The sequence below is a fragment of the Giraffa tippelskirchi genome, chromosome 1, assembly GCF_054371585.1.
Source record: "Giraffa tippelskirchi isolate mGirTip1 chromosome 1, T2T-mGirTip1v1.2.pri, whole genome shotgun sequence".
NCBI classification, from domain to species: domain Eukaryota; kingdom Metazoa; phylum Chordata; class Mammalia; order Artiodactyla; family Giraffidae; genus Giraffa; species Giraffa tippelskirchi.
Genome location: NC_137275.1, coordinates 148,053,524 through 148,066,471, shown reverse-complemented (window position 1 = coordinate 148,066,471; position 12,948 = coordinate 148,053,524). Strand labels below are relative to the sequence as shown.

The 12,948-nt window shown below is 42.6% G+C and overlaps 1 protein-coding gene across 3 annotated transcripts in view; it reads left to right on the top strand.

The window, feature by feature from the left end:
• LOC145510005 (uncharacterized) overlaps window positions 1-12,948 on the top strand; it is a 287,812-nt gene that overhangs the window by 92,127 nt on the left and 182,737 nt on the right. For 2 of the 3 annotated variants that reach the window (XM_081499944.1, XM_081499935.1), the window contains one exon: window positions 4,354-4,436. In XM_081499944.1, the coding sequence (XP_081356070.1) occupies window positions 4,354-4,436 (83 nt within the window). Of the gene's footprint in view, window positions 1-4,353; window positions 4,658-12,948 lie in introns of those variants that run through there. The other variant, XR_014056612.1, reaches the window with a different exon arrangement.

Here is a 12,948-nt window from a genome sequence, read left to right as displayed (position 1 = left end):
TGGTGAGAATCATATAGATTCTGGATATATTTCAAAGTAAAGCTAGAAAGATTTATTTTTTAATTAAAAAGTTTTATTGAGGTATAGTTGATGTATAATATTATGCAAGTTACAGGTGTACAATCTAGTGATTCACAATTTTTAAAGGTTATACTCCATTTATAGTTATTATAAAATATTGGCAATATTTCCTGTGTTGTACAATGTATCCTTGTAAGCTTATTTTATACATAATATTTAAAGTTTGTACCTCCTTAGAAAAATTTCTTAAAATTTTTATGGATAAAAGTATGAGATGTGATAAAAAGAAAAAGGAGTCAAAGATGACTCTGAAAAATTTTGATGTGCATACTAAAAAAATGGACTTATCATTTACCAAGATAGGAAAGACTGGGTAAAGGGTAGATTTTGGTGTAAAATTAAGAGTTTGTTTTTAGACATTTTGAGTTTGAGATGACTATCAGACACCAAAAAGAAATGTCTAGAAGGAAGTTGGAATTTTGACCTCCCCTTTGGGAGGAAGGTTAGGCCTGGAGATACAAACTGGGGAGCTGTCAGTGTTTAGATGATGTGTGAAGCCACACTTAGATGTAATGACCTTCTTCTTGTCACTGGTGTAGTTAAGATCTCTTTGTCTGTTTATGACAAAAGGTCCATCTAGTCAAGGCTATGGTTTTTCCAGTGGTCATGTATGGATGTGAGAGTTGGATGGTGAAGAAAGCTGAGCGCCAAAGAATTGATGCTTTTGAACTGTGGTGTTGGAGAAGACTCTTGAGAGTCCCTTGGACTGCAAGGAGATCCAACCAGTCCATCCTAAAGGAGATCAGTCCTGGGTGTTCATCGGAAGGACTGATGTTGAAGCTGAAACTCCAATCCTTTGGCCACCTCATGCGAAGAGTTGACTAATTGGAAAAGACCCTAATGCTGGGAAGGATTGGGGGCAGGAGGAAAAGGGGACGACAGAGGGTGAGATGGTTGGATGGCATCACTGACTCGATGGACATGGGTTTGGGTAAACTCCGGGAGTTGGTGATGGACAGGGAGGCCTGGCGTGCTGCGATTCATGGGGTTGCAAAGAGTCGGACATGACTGAGCGACTGAACTGAACTGACTGATGCTTTCCCCTCTAGGCAACACTAGTGATCCAACTCTCCATCTCCTAGGAAAGGCTCATCTGTCTTCTCAGACCCACTGTGAATCACTCCACCCCTCCCGCTCTCCCCCCACACCCATTTAAACTTTAGTTTGTGACTTCACTATTTCACTAGAGAAAGGAGACAAAATATATTCCAGTCAAGCAGAGAAACTGCACAGAAAGGGGTGCCCTCAAGTCCTTGTTATTCAGAAACTCCTAAAAGTAGGGCATGAGATGAAAACAGAGCTGAAAGGAGAAGCTGATGAAATGGGGTCACCAGGGAAAAGGCACTGTGAGTCTCTGAAGGCACAAGGCATAGACAGAATAGTGGGGTGAAGTGGTGGCTGAGGCAGGTGGTGGAGGTTGTCAGGATGATAGAACGAGGAATAGTGCAGAGCTCAGGAAGTCTGGTGACCAGACTTCTGGGACTTTGAATGCTGTGCAAGGGGTAGGACAGTCCTATGTTTCAGAGCCCTGTTGACCTGGTCAAGACCACCGCTGGAAGGGGCTGTCCATTGTGCAGCTGTTAAGAACAACTTTTATAAAGGTATCATGGGGATTGAGGAAACACTGGAGCAGAGTGTGAGGATTTACAATAAATTTCCTTTAACTTTTAGCATCTCTTCGTTTCTACCCTGTCTATGTTAGCTGAAAAAGATGAGTGAGACTCTAGAACAGTGGAGAGAATTGAGAATGCCATCCTGAAGCTTTGCTTCTGTGGTCTTTCTTCTGAAACTTACTTTCCTGAAGACCTGCTTTCAGCTAGCTCATGGAGACAAGGGATTTTTCTGCCCTCCTACACTTGAGGCCTCATTACAGGTTGACGAGTGTCCCCCTTCCCCACTCCCCCACCTTCCTCCACCAATTTCAGTGTTGAAGTCCTAGCTCCCAGTACCTCAGAATGTGACCTTATTTGGAAATTGGGTCATTGCACTTATAATTAGTTAGATGAGATGAGGTCATTAAAGTGGGCCCTAATCCAGTAGCAACAGTGTACTTAGGAAAAGGGGAAATTAGGACACAAAGCCATGCATAGAGGGAAGATGGTGTAAGTAGACAGAAGGAGAAGAGAGTTATTTACAAGCTGCAGAGAGAGGCCTAGAACAGATGCTTCCCTCACAGCCCTCAGAAGGAACTTCAAAGCATAGTTGATGTACAATGTTGTGTTAGTTTCTGCTGTATAGCAAAGTGACTCAGTTATACAATTCTTATACATTTTTATGTTCTTTTCCATTATGGCTTATCCCAGGATATTGAATATAGTTCCTTATGCTATACCGTAGGACCGCGTTGTTTATCCATTCTATATATAATAGTTTGTATCTGCTAACCCCAAATCCCCAATCCGTTCCCCTCACCCCCCACCCCCTTGGCAACCAAAAGTCTGTTCTCTATGTTTTTGAGTCTGTTTCTGTTTTGTAGTTAAGTTCATTTATCTCATATTTTAGATTCCACATATAACTGATGTCTTATGGTATTCGTCTTTCTCTTTCTGACTTACTTAATTTAGTATAAAGTCGCATTCATGTTGCTGCAGATGGCATTATTTCATTCTTTTTTATGGCCAAGTAGTATTCCATTGTATATATGTACCACACTTTCTTTATCCATTTATCAGTCAGTGGACATTTAGGTTGTTTCCACGTCTTGGCTGTGTGTTTAGTGCTGCTATGAACATTGGGGTGCATGTATCTTTTTGAATTATAGTTTTGTCTCTATATGTGCACAGGAGTGGAATTGCTGGATCATATGGTAATTTGAATTTTAGTTTTCTGGGGAACCTCTATACCGTTTTCCATCGTGGCTGCCCTTATGTACATCCCCACCAACAGTGTAGAAGGGTTCTCTTTTCTCTCCCCACTGCTCCAGCATTTGTCACCTATAGACTTTTTAATGATGGGCATTCTGACTGGTCTTAGGTGGTACTTCATTGTAGCTTTGATTTGCATTTCTCTACTGATTAATGATGTTGAGCATCTTTTCATGTGCCTATTGACAATTTGAATTTCTTCTTTGGAGAGATGTCTATTTAGGTCCTCTCTCCGTTTTTCAACTTGACTGTTTGTTTTATTGTTCTTGTTGAGTTGTATGTTAGCACCTCGATTTAAGACTTCTAGCCTCCAAAAGTAAAAGTCAATAAATTTCTGTTGTTTAAGTCACCCAGTTTGTGGGTGCTTTGTAACAGTAGCCCTAGCAAACTTTTTACAGGCCTCCATACACATCACTGCAACAGGTATCCGCAACAGGATACCAGACTTAGCCTGAGGAAACAAGAGAAGTTTCCTTCTTTCCAATATGTTGTGAAGTCCTGTTCTATGTACCCAAGATTTTGTCTTTGCTGATGCTTTTTAGAACCTGAGAATCTTTTTCCCAGCAGCACCATGGCCCTGATCAAAGAGATTCATGGCATACACGTATACCTTAAAGAAAGTGGACTATACCAGTTCAGGGGAGAAAGAAGAGCAGTTTAAATCAGTGGTCCCAACATTTTTGGTTCCAGGGACTGGTTTCATGGAAGACAATTTTTCCACAGATGGGGAGAGGGATGGTTTCAGGATGATTCAAGTACAACAATGGGGAGCAGTTGTACATACAGATGAAGCTTTACTGACTTGCCTGCTTCTCACCTCCTGTTGTGTGGCCTGGTTCCTAACAGGCCATAGATTGGTACTGGTCTGTGGCCCAGGAGTTGGGGACCCCTGGTTCAAATGATGCTGGCAAGTTTGCCCACCATCCCACTGAGTAGATTTATGCTTCAGAATGAGTAGGAGCCAAGAGGCAGGAATCTGCTGTTCCAACCTACTGTTTCCTCTTGCTCTTGATTCTGGCCTGCCTTCACGTTAGAGTCCCTTTCCAGAGTCCCTTTCATCTGTATAAAGACCTGTTTTTCATTATTTGGGGTTTAAATTATTTTGCTTTATAAGATGACTCTAACACCCGTCCCTGCATAGGCAGTGACCCCACAAAAATACTGCCATGGGTGTACTTCTGGTGGACACAATGGCATGTGAGGTGACCCCCATGTGAGTATCACGCTCCATGGTGTGGATTAGAATAGGCTCAAAGGCCAATTAAAAGATGCCATGTGGGGAGTGTTTAGGAAATTATTTTTTTCCTCATACAAATCAAAGACAATAATGAATGGATAGTTCTTGTGTGAAAGAGCAGGAAGATCATCTAAGTTTAATTTTCTTTTTAAATGTCTCTTTTATACATAGCAAACATGTGTGGAACTCAATGTAGAAATCAGATAAAGGGGGAACTTCCCAAGGCCAGAGTCACACTGGTCAAATATCTCAAGGTAAGTCATTCTGCTGAGTGAAGTGAGCTGGGTTGATTGATCTCTGTTGAGATGGAGAGAGTGTCCCTGGTCTTAAGAGACAGCTACTAGATGGCTTCAGCCCTGCAGGAATGGGTCCCAGTGTTACCAGATCTACTTCCAAGGGAAGCCAGGAAGCTAGAATACGTGAACGCACCTGATTTCCAAACTGCTGCTCTGTGACGGACACTGCTAAAAGAAAATGAAAAGACCAGCCATAGACTGAGAGAAAATATTTGTAAAACACATATCCAATAAACAACTTTATCCAAAATATACAAAAAAGTTGGCAATAAGAAAACAAACAACTCAATTTAAATGGGCCAAAGGTCTGCACAGACACATCACTAAAGAAGATATACAGATAACAAATAAGCATATAAAAATATGCTCAACATCATATACTATGACCCATGGGAATTGCCAGTAAAAACAGTGTAAAAATGCCATTACACACCTCTTAGAATGGCTAAAATCACAAACACTGATAACACCAAGTGCTGATAAAGATGTGGAGCAATAGGAGTTCTCATTCATTGCTTGTGAGAGTGCAAAATGGCACAGCCATGTTGAAAGTTTGGCAATTTCTTCTCAAACTAAACATAATCTTACCATATGCTTCAGCAATGATGTTCCTTGGTATTTACCCCAATGATTTGAAAACTTGTGTTCACACAAAACCCTGCACATAAATGTTTATAGCAGCTGTTTCATAATTGCCCAAACTTATAAGCAACCAAGATGTTCTTCAGTAGGCGAATGGATAAATAAACTGTGAGACATCCATAGTGCTAAAAAAGAAATGAGCTATCAAGCTATGAAGAGACATGGAGGAATCGTAAATGCATATTGCCCAGTGAAAGAAGCCAATCTGATACCACTACATACTGTCTGATTCTAACCATATAACATTCTGGAAAAGGCAAAACTATCAAGACAGTAAAAAGATCAGTGGCTGCTAAGGGTTGGGAGGATAGAGGGATGAATAGGCAGAGCCAAGGGGATTTTTAGGGCAGAGAAACTAGTTTGAGTGATACTGCAATGCTGGGTACATGGCATGAGCATTTACAAAACCCATAAAATATACAACACGAAGAGTGAACCCCAACGTAAACTGTGGACTTTAGTTAGTAGTCGTGTATCAATTCCGATTCATCAGTTGCAACAGATATATCACACTGATGCAAGATGCTAATAATAATAAAGAAAACTGGGACCCAGAGAGAAGTGAGAGGAAAGAGTTAGTTTCTGGGAGCTCTGATTTCTGGCTCAATTTTTCTGTAAACCTAAGACTGCTCTAAAAAAAAAATATTGATTTAAAAACTCCTGATTTTGAAAGCTTAGCAACCAACTCAACAGGTAAGGAAAACAAAACCATTGTACAGGTCAAGGAAAAAACTCATCTGCAAGCTGAGCATGAGCTGCTTGATTTTGACCTCTGCCCCAGGCCCCTCTCCCTGGTGGTTCAGACCGTAAAGAATCTGCCTGCAATTCAGGGGACCCGGGTTTAATCCCTGGGTTGTTAAGATCCCCTGCAGAAAGGAATGGCAACCCACTCCAGTATTCTTACCTGGAGAATTCCATGGACAAGAAAAGCCTGGAGGGCTACAGTCCATGGGGTCGGCTGGGCGACTGACACTTTCACTTCCGCCAGGCCCCTGTGGCAGCCCCACAGGCACTGCCACCAGATGTCAGGCTCCATGGGACACAGCCTGAAAACCACCTTGCTTCTCCAGTCTCCATCTTTAGAGACAGCGAACTGAGGCCCAGAAAGCGGGGACTGGCCCAGGGTGACCTGGGTGGTTAGTGACCGAGTTCAGACTGAGACCCCAGCCTTCTGCTTTCAGTTTCTTCCCCAAGAAGTCTTTCCTGCGGCCTCAGGCCCTCGGCTTCCTTTCCTTCCATTGCTTAATCAAAGAGAAAGGGCCGCCAGGTTCATTTTAATAGAGGCAAAACTGAATCCTTGAGGCCTGAACTTGGCAAAGGGAAAATAAAAATGGAGTGGAGAGATTAGCCAAACAGACAAAGATAAATTCTTCCAGCAGGGAGCTTCCTGCAAAGCCATAACGACACGCAGTGTTTCAAACACAAGTCAGAGGTTGAGACTGACTGTATGTTGAAAACAGTTGGGCGACACAAAGGATTTGAGGGGGAACGCAGCCTAGCATTTATGGAGTACTGATGAGTAATGATAGCTATCGTTATTGAGCACTAACTCTGTGTCAGGCACTGTATATGTCTCAGGCTGTGTTATCCTCAGCAACACCGTACAAGGCAGGCGTCATTCTATCACTGCCATTTCACGAGACAACTAAAGCACACAGGGGTTAGTTGTTGGCCCAGCATTATATAAGCACTAAACATAAGGCTGGGATTTGAATTCCGGTGGTGTGACTCACCACCCCCTGCTATAAAGCCTCTTTAACACCTATCAAGTGCCCAAATTGATGGTGTGGTGTTCTGACTATGTAAGTGAATGTCCATATAGCCCACTGGGCAGCTGCAATTTGTTGTAAACATTTGTGGTCAGATATTCTGGCTTTGGGCTTCCCTGGTGGTCCAGTGGTTAAAAATCCACCTGCCAATGCAGAAGACACAGGTTCGGTCCCTGGGTTGGGAAGATCCCCTGGAGAAGGAAATGGCAATGCACTCCAGTATTCTTGTGTGAGAAAACCCATAGACAGAGAAGCCTGGAGGGCTACAGTCCATGGGGTTGCAAAAGAGTTGGACGTGACTTAATGAGTAAACAATAACAACAATTCTGGCTTCAACACATACCAGCTGTGTTGTTTTCAGGCACCTGAAACAACTTAGCCTCTCTGTGCCTCAGTTTCCCACCTGTAAAATTGGGCTGATAATAGTGTGAACCTCGTAGGGCAACTGTGAGGTTTAGAAGAGGTAATGTGCCTGAGAAACCTAGCACTTCTTTTTTTCCCACTTAATAAATGGGAAGAATGAGTTTCCGAGAGATTAAGTCACTTGCCAAAGATCACACAGCTGGTGAGTATATTGCCTTCTTGGACAGGGGGGAGAAGGGAGTTGGGGGCTGCTTCTGAAATGAATGTAATTCACTCTCAAATGAATGTAATTTGGACACCAAATGCAGTGGAGAGCATCGGACTCTAATAGAGAAAATATGATTTAGTGGTTGGTTTTTAAACTAAACAAATTTACTGTGGTCTCTAAACGAGTCTCATGACAAGACCAAAACATTTCTTTAGCCCCAGATTACCAATATCATATGTTAAGGAGAGAAAGCCAGATGGCTCTTAAGCTGGTGTCAGTAGAAATATATATAGGTGGGTTGTTTTTTATAGCTGTTGGCATATAAAATAAGTCATTATTCTAAATAGAAAAATATTGATGATGTCATCGAGGCCATTGAAAGAACATCAACCTGATCTGATGAACCGGGAAATCAATAGATACTTTCCAAACAAGATGACATGCCTTTTTAATTGGTTGTGTGAGTGTGATATACTGTGTACTGCAAAGTTCAAAGTTAATTCTCACTGGTTTGGGGTTTTGATTGTTGTTTCTGTATGCAGGCACTTTTGGATCCACTTAGTGTATTATTAATAGCAATAATAGTACCTATAGTACCTCCTGAGTGTGTTTTCATTCTAGCAGGGACAAAGTCATAGGTATCTTTGTCAGCAACATAATGAGAAGATTGGCATTTCTACCTACTTTCTTGGAGGTCGAGGGAAGGCCGGTGTAGGTTTGACCTACATCTAACTCATGAGACACCAACCAAGAATTATCCTATTTCCCATAGGATGTTAATTCAGAGGCAGGTGACTCAGTAGATAAACTTGATTGATTCTGGTTGTGGGGTCTCTGAGCTATTGCCTTGGCCCCAAGTAAGGTCTAAGTGAACTGTGTGTACACCCTTGTCACTGAAGCACCTGGTTGAAAAGGTCTTGGGATCAGAGAGAGAGAGAGGTTTATGGGTCAGGGAGGTGGTGTCTCGCTGCTGTGCCGCATGGCTTCTGTTCAGGAAAGTGACAGTGTAAGTTGCTCAGTCGTGTCCGACTCTTTGTGACATCATGGACTATATAGTCCGTGGAATTCTCCAGACCAGAATACTGGAGTGGATAGCCATTCCCTTCTCCAGGGGATCTTCCCAACCCAGGGATCGAACCCAGGTCTCCCACAGGCGGATTCTTTACCAGCTGAGCCACAAGGGAAGCCCTGTGTTCAGGACTTGTGCAGTGATTTTCTGATGCACCTTCCTAAGAACCAGGACCTGGTAAACATGAAAATGTTTTGTCCCCAAAGGACTTGCCAGCCCTTCCTATGTTTCTTGCTATCTTTCCCTGATTTCACATGATTTGGTATACATTTCCTTTGAGAAAGTGACTGTACCTCCAGAGAGGCCCATTTTAAGGAAGAAGCATGAGTGGATTCTGAAAATTTCCTGGGATATCAGTGCTAGAAGGAACCTGAGAAATGATATAGTCAGTCCCTCTCTTCATCAGTGAGGAGGAGTTTCAGCTTATAAAGCAGCCTAAAAACATGGGCTGTATATCAAACTAATTTTAAAAATTGTAATGTTTGCTTTTGTAATGATGTACGTAATTATGCAATATAATTTGAATGACAATAGAGAAGAAAGTAAAATAACTTGACCTCTGTGAAACTCCTCTCTGGAATACTCACATTTTGGAGAAAATGATATGTGAAAGAAAGGGAGGAAAAGTCAGAGGATTGGAAGAGGGGAAGAAGAGGACAGGGGGATGAGAGAGAGAGGAGAGAGTGACAAGAAAGCTCCCACACCAGCATCTTAGTCCTCACACCACCTGCCTCTCCAGTATCCCAGTGCTTTGTCCTGGCTGCAGGGAATGGTTCCTGTTGACCACTGTGGAAGCTTTCAGCCTATAGGCAAAGATACACTGATGTTTCTCTCTGCATCTCCTCAGCATCGCTGGGTGATGTCTGATTGCTTTCCCCCAGGAAGCAAAAGCAGTAAGCCCCCAGTTGTTATGAAACGAGAGCGGGTGGAAATCTGATTGATGGGGGCTGAGGAAAGTGGTATATGGAGCCTGGAAAGGGGAGAGGTCAAAGACTGTGGCCAAGTGGGTGGGCTGGGAAGTAGGGCAGGACACTCCCATGCTCTCTTCAGAAAGTTCTCCAGCCCCTGCAGAGGGTCCCTGCACATGGAGTACTCACATTAGAAGACAAAGCAGCTGTCATGCTCCAGACCAACCCCATATTTATAGTGACCAACCCTGCCTGAGATTTACAAGCCTGGCCCTTAGGAAGGAAGCGCCTAAGAACACACACCAAACCCTGAAATGAAGTGGGTCCATCACTCCACACCTTATCACCTCTTCATCCATCAGAATGACATTTTTTATGGCCTTCTTCCCAGCCCAAGGTCACCCAGAGGGCAGTTGGGCTTCTCTTGTTTTCCCTCATACTGAGAATGTTCGGTGACCTTGCTGCACTCTTTCCCACCATGCCTCTTGGAGGATTTTTCCTGCCTACTCTTAGCTGTTGATTATTGATGTCCAGTCCTTGCTGTGAAGGTGGCGACCCATCCTGGGGGCTCTTTGGCCGGTTTTAGTTCAACCGATTAGTTTCCAGTCAGATGTCCTTTCTCCCTTGAGACACTGTCAATACCACCCTGGGTAACACCCTGCCAGAATACGCCTGGAGGAAGCACCCCATCACATTACAGAAAGGGGCTTAAATGCAAAAGCTGATTATACTTTCTCTATAGAATTGTGACCTTGACCAGGTTCCCTGGAATTGAGTTTCCTCCTGTTGGACAGCAACAACAACAATACTAATCATTAGAAGAAGTGCTAACATTTACACTGTCCTTCTGTGCCTGGCACTGTTGGCACCTATGTGTTTTGCGTGAGTCAGATCTCTCAAGAACCCTGCCATGCAGGTATGAGTATTATACCCTTTTTACAGTTGATGAGACTGAGGCCCAGGGTGTTTAAAATGTCTCATCGACTGTTTACTCAGCAGGACTTGGGGCCAAGGCAGCATGACTTTTGTTTAGAGGTCTCAGAGAGTTTGCGAAGCTGTTTCACTGATTCCTTAATATAGTTCCAGAAAGGAAGCACGATAATAGTGATAATTCCCACTTTTCAAATAAGAAAACTGACTTTCAGAATTTAAAAGATGTCCAAGGATAGCTGGCTTGGGCAGAAGGGGACCTGGAACCTGTTCCTTTTTGGTAAATCTAGACCTCTTAGCTCTGAGGCCCCGCAGGGTGTAGCTCTCGGCCCAGAGATTCCTGAGGATCCTTCCAGAGCCTCATTCAAGACTATAAATTGGAAAGTGTGAAAGTGTTAGTCACTCAGTCGTGTCCCACTCTTTGTGACCCCATGGACTGCAGCCCGCCAGGCTCCTCTGTCCATGGGATTCTCCAGGCACGAATACTGGAGTGGGTTGCCACTCCCTTCTCCACATAAATTGGAGGATCACCTCTCTTGGCCATTGGGACAAATGCTCCTTCCATTTTTTAAACAGTAATTAGAATATAGGAAGGAAATTCTTCTCAGCGAAATGAAACAAGTTGCTTTATGTAGAAAAACCTTGCTGATAACCTGCTTAACAACAACAACGAAAAAACCCAAAGCATTCGATTGGATATTTTGGTTTTTTTTTTTAACAGAACTCTTTAAAGGAAGCCTAATATTTACTCAGGATTGCCCTATCTACAGAATATTAATTAGGAAATGATTAAAGGATATTGGATTGCCTTCCATTCATTGCCTCAATTATTTATGAGGAATGCATATTTATGGAAATGCTCATTTTGTCATCTTTGAATCTATTAGCTTTCATACTGAGTTGCATTTTGTCAGGTTGCCCCAAAATCCAGTGGCTAAATAGGACCTAAATCTATTAAATATTGACTCCAGCTCTGCCAGGCAGAAACGTTCCTCTGTTAATAATGCAAGTCTATTAAGCATCATTGATACTGTAAGTGAGACAACTTCTTGTTCAAGTGGCTAAGTTTACTCTCAGGCAAGGGAGCAGAAAGGGGTTTTCCAATTTGATGTCAGTGAGTTTCTTCTACCATGGGATTCTTGTGAAAGAAAAAAAAAAACCTGACCAAATTAAAACTGGCCTGTGGGCTTTGTTTTTTATTTCCTGTAGCTAAAAGTGTATAAATGGAACTGCACTAAATAAAGCACAATAATTTGTTCTTGAAATTAGCAAGCACACGTTTCACCCATAAAACCGTTGCTCTGTGATGTGAGGCTGGATTTCATTTCAGTGGTCTTGATTTATTGTTTGGTTTGTTTTATTTTGAGGAGGTGGGGATAAGACCACTGCAGGACAGACCTATTAAAATGGTTGACAAGAAGAGATTTGAGAAGGTTTATTAATCTTTAAAAATCTGAGTCAGTGAGTTGAAAATGTTTAAATGTTAGGAAGAATTATAAAAGACCTTAAAGGTGTATATTTGCAACTTAAACCAAAAATATTTGATAGTAGTTTGGAGAGATCTTCTTGTCTCTATTCCATTCTTCTTTTTAAGGTCATTTTCTATGCCCTTACTTTTTGTGTTTAAGGGAGATTGTTTTGCCATGCAGGTTGAGAATCTGGTGTATTAGGACACCTTGACTGGCTTTGAGAGAGCGTAGCTGCTGCCTGTATAAACAACTACCACCACCATCACCACCCCCACCCCCAGACACTGTTCTTCCCCTGCTCATCACATTTGTATGCATTCTCTGATAGGAGCCAGTGTAAATGGGGAAAAAAGGGAAGCATTTTGATTAGAAGTGCAAACCAGGGGGCAATATGAAGAGAGGGGTTAGAATTGCAGCTACTTTCTTGGGCTGGTTGTTACGTTTCTCTGGAAAGACAGGTAAACAGGCAGAAGCCATCAGAATAGCTTGAAAGTAACTTGGCAAATTGCTAGACACAAGCATTTGTTGCTTTGGATCATAGACATTACTTAGTGTTACTCTGCCAAACAAATTTTTCAGTTAGGATTCTGGGTTCCAGTGATGACCCAACTCAACTCAACTGGCTTTAATGAATAGAAAAAAGAACATGTTGGTTCATGTGACTGAAAATTTCAAGAACAGGCTGATTTCAGCTATAAGGTAGTCCCGGGGGCCCAAATGATGTCACCATCCTCCTTCTCTTCACTCTGTTCTTTCCCAGATGGTCTCATGATGAGGCTCTATGGAGTGGCAAGATGACTGCTGGCAATGAGCCCAAGGGAAAAATGTTAGCCTTTCTCCCAGGATACCCAGCAAAAACGCCATTGTATCTCATTGCCTCTGGTTGGGCCACCTGACCATCCTTGAACCCATCACCAGGTCTAGGGGAATGAATGCTCTCATTGGTCAGGCCTGAGTCGTAGACCCACACTTGGGACCAAGAGAAACAAAAGCTACCCAAGTACACAAATTGAGAGAGAAGGATCAAGTGGTTTCCCAGAGGGAAAAAGGATGGTTGAAAAACCACATGGCAGGAACAGCAGAAATCATGGTGTTCTCAAAGAGGCAGGTTA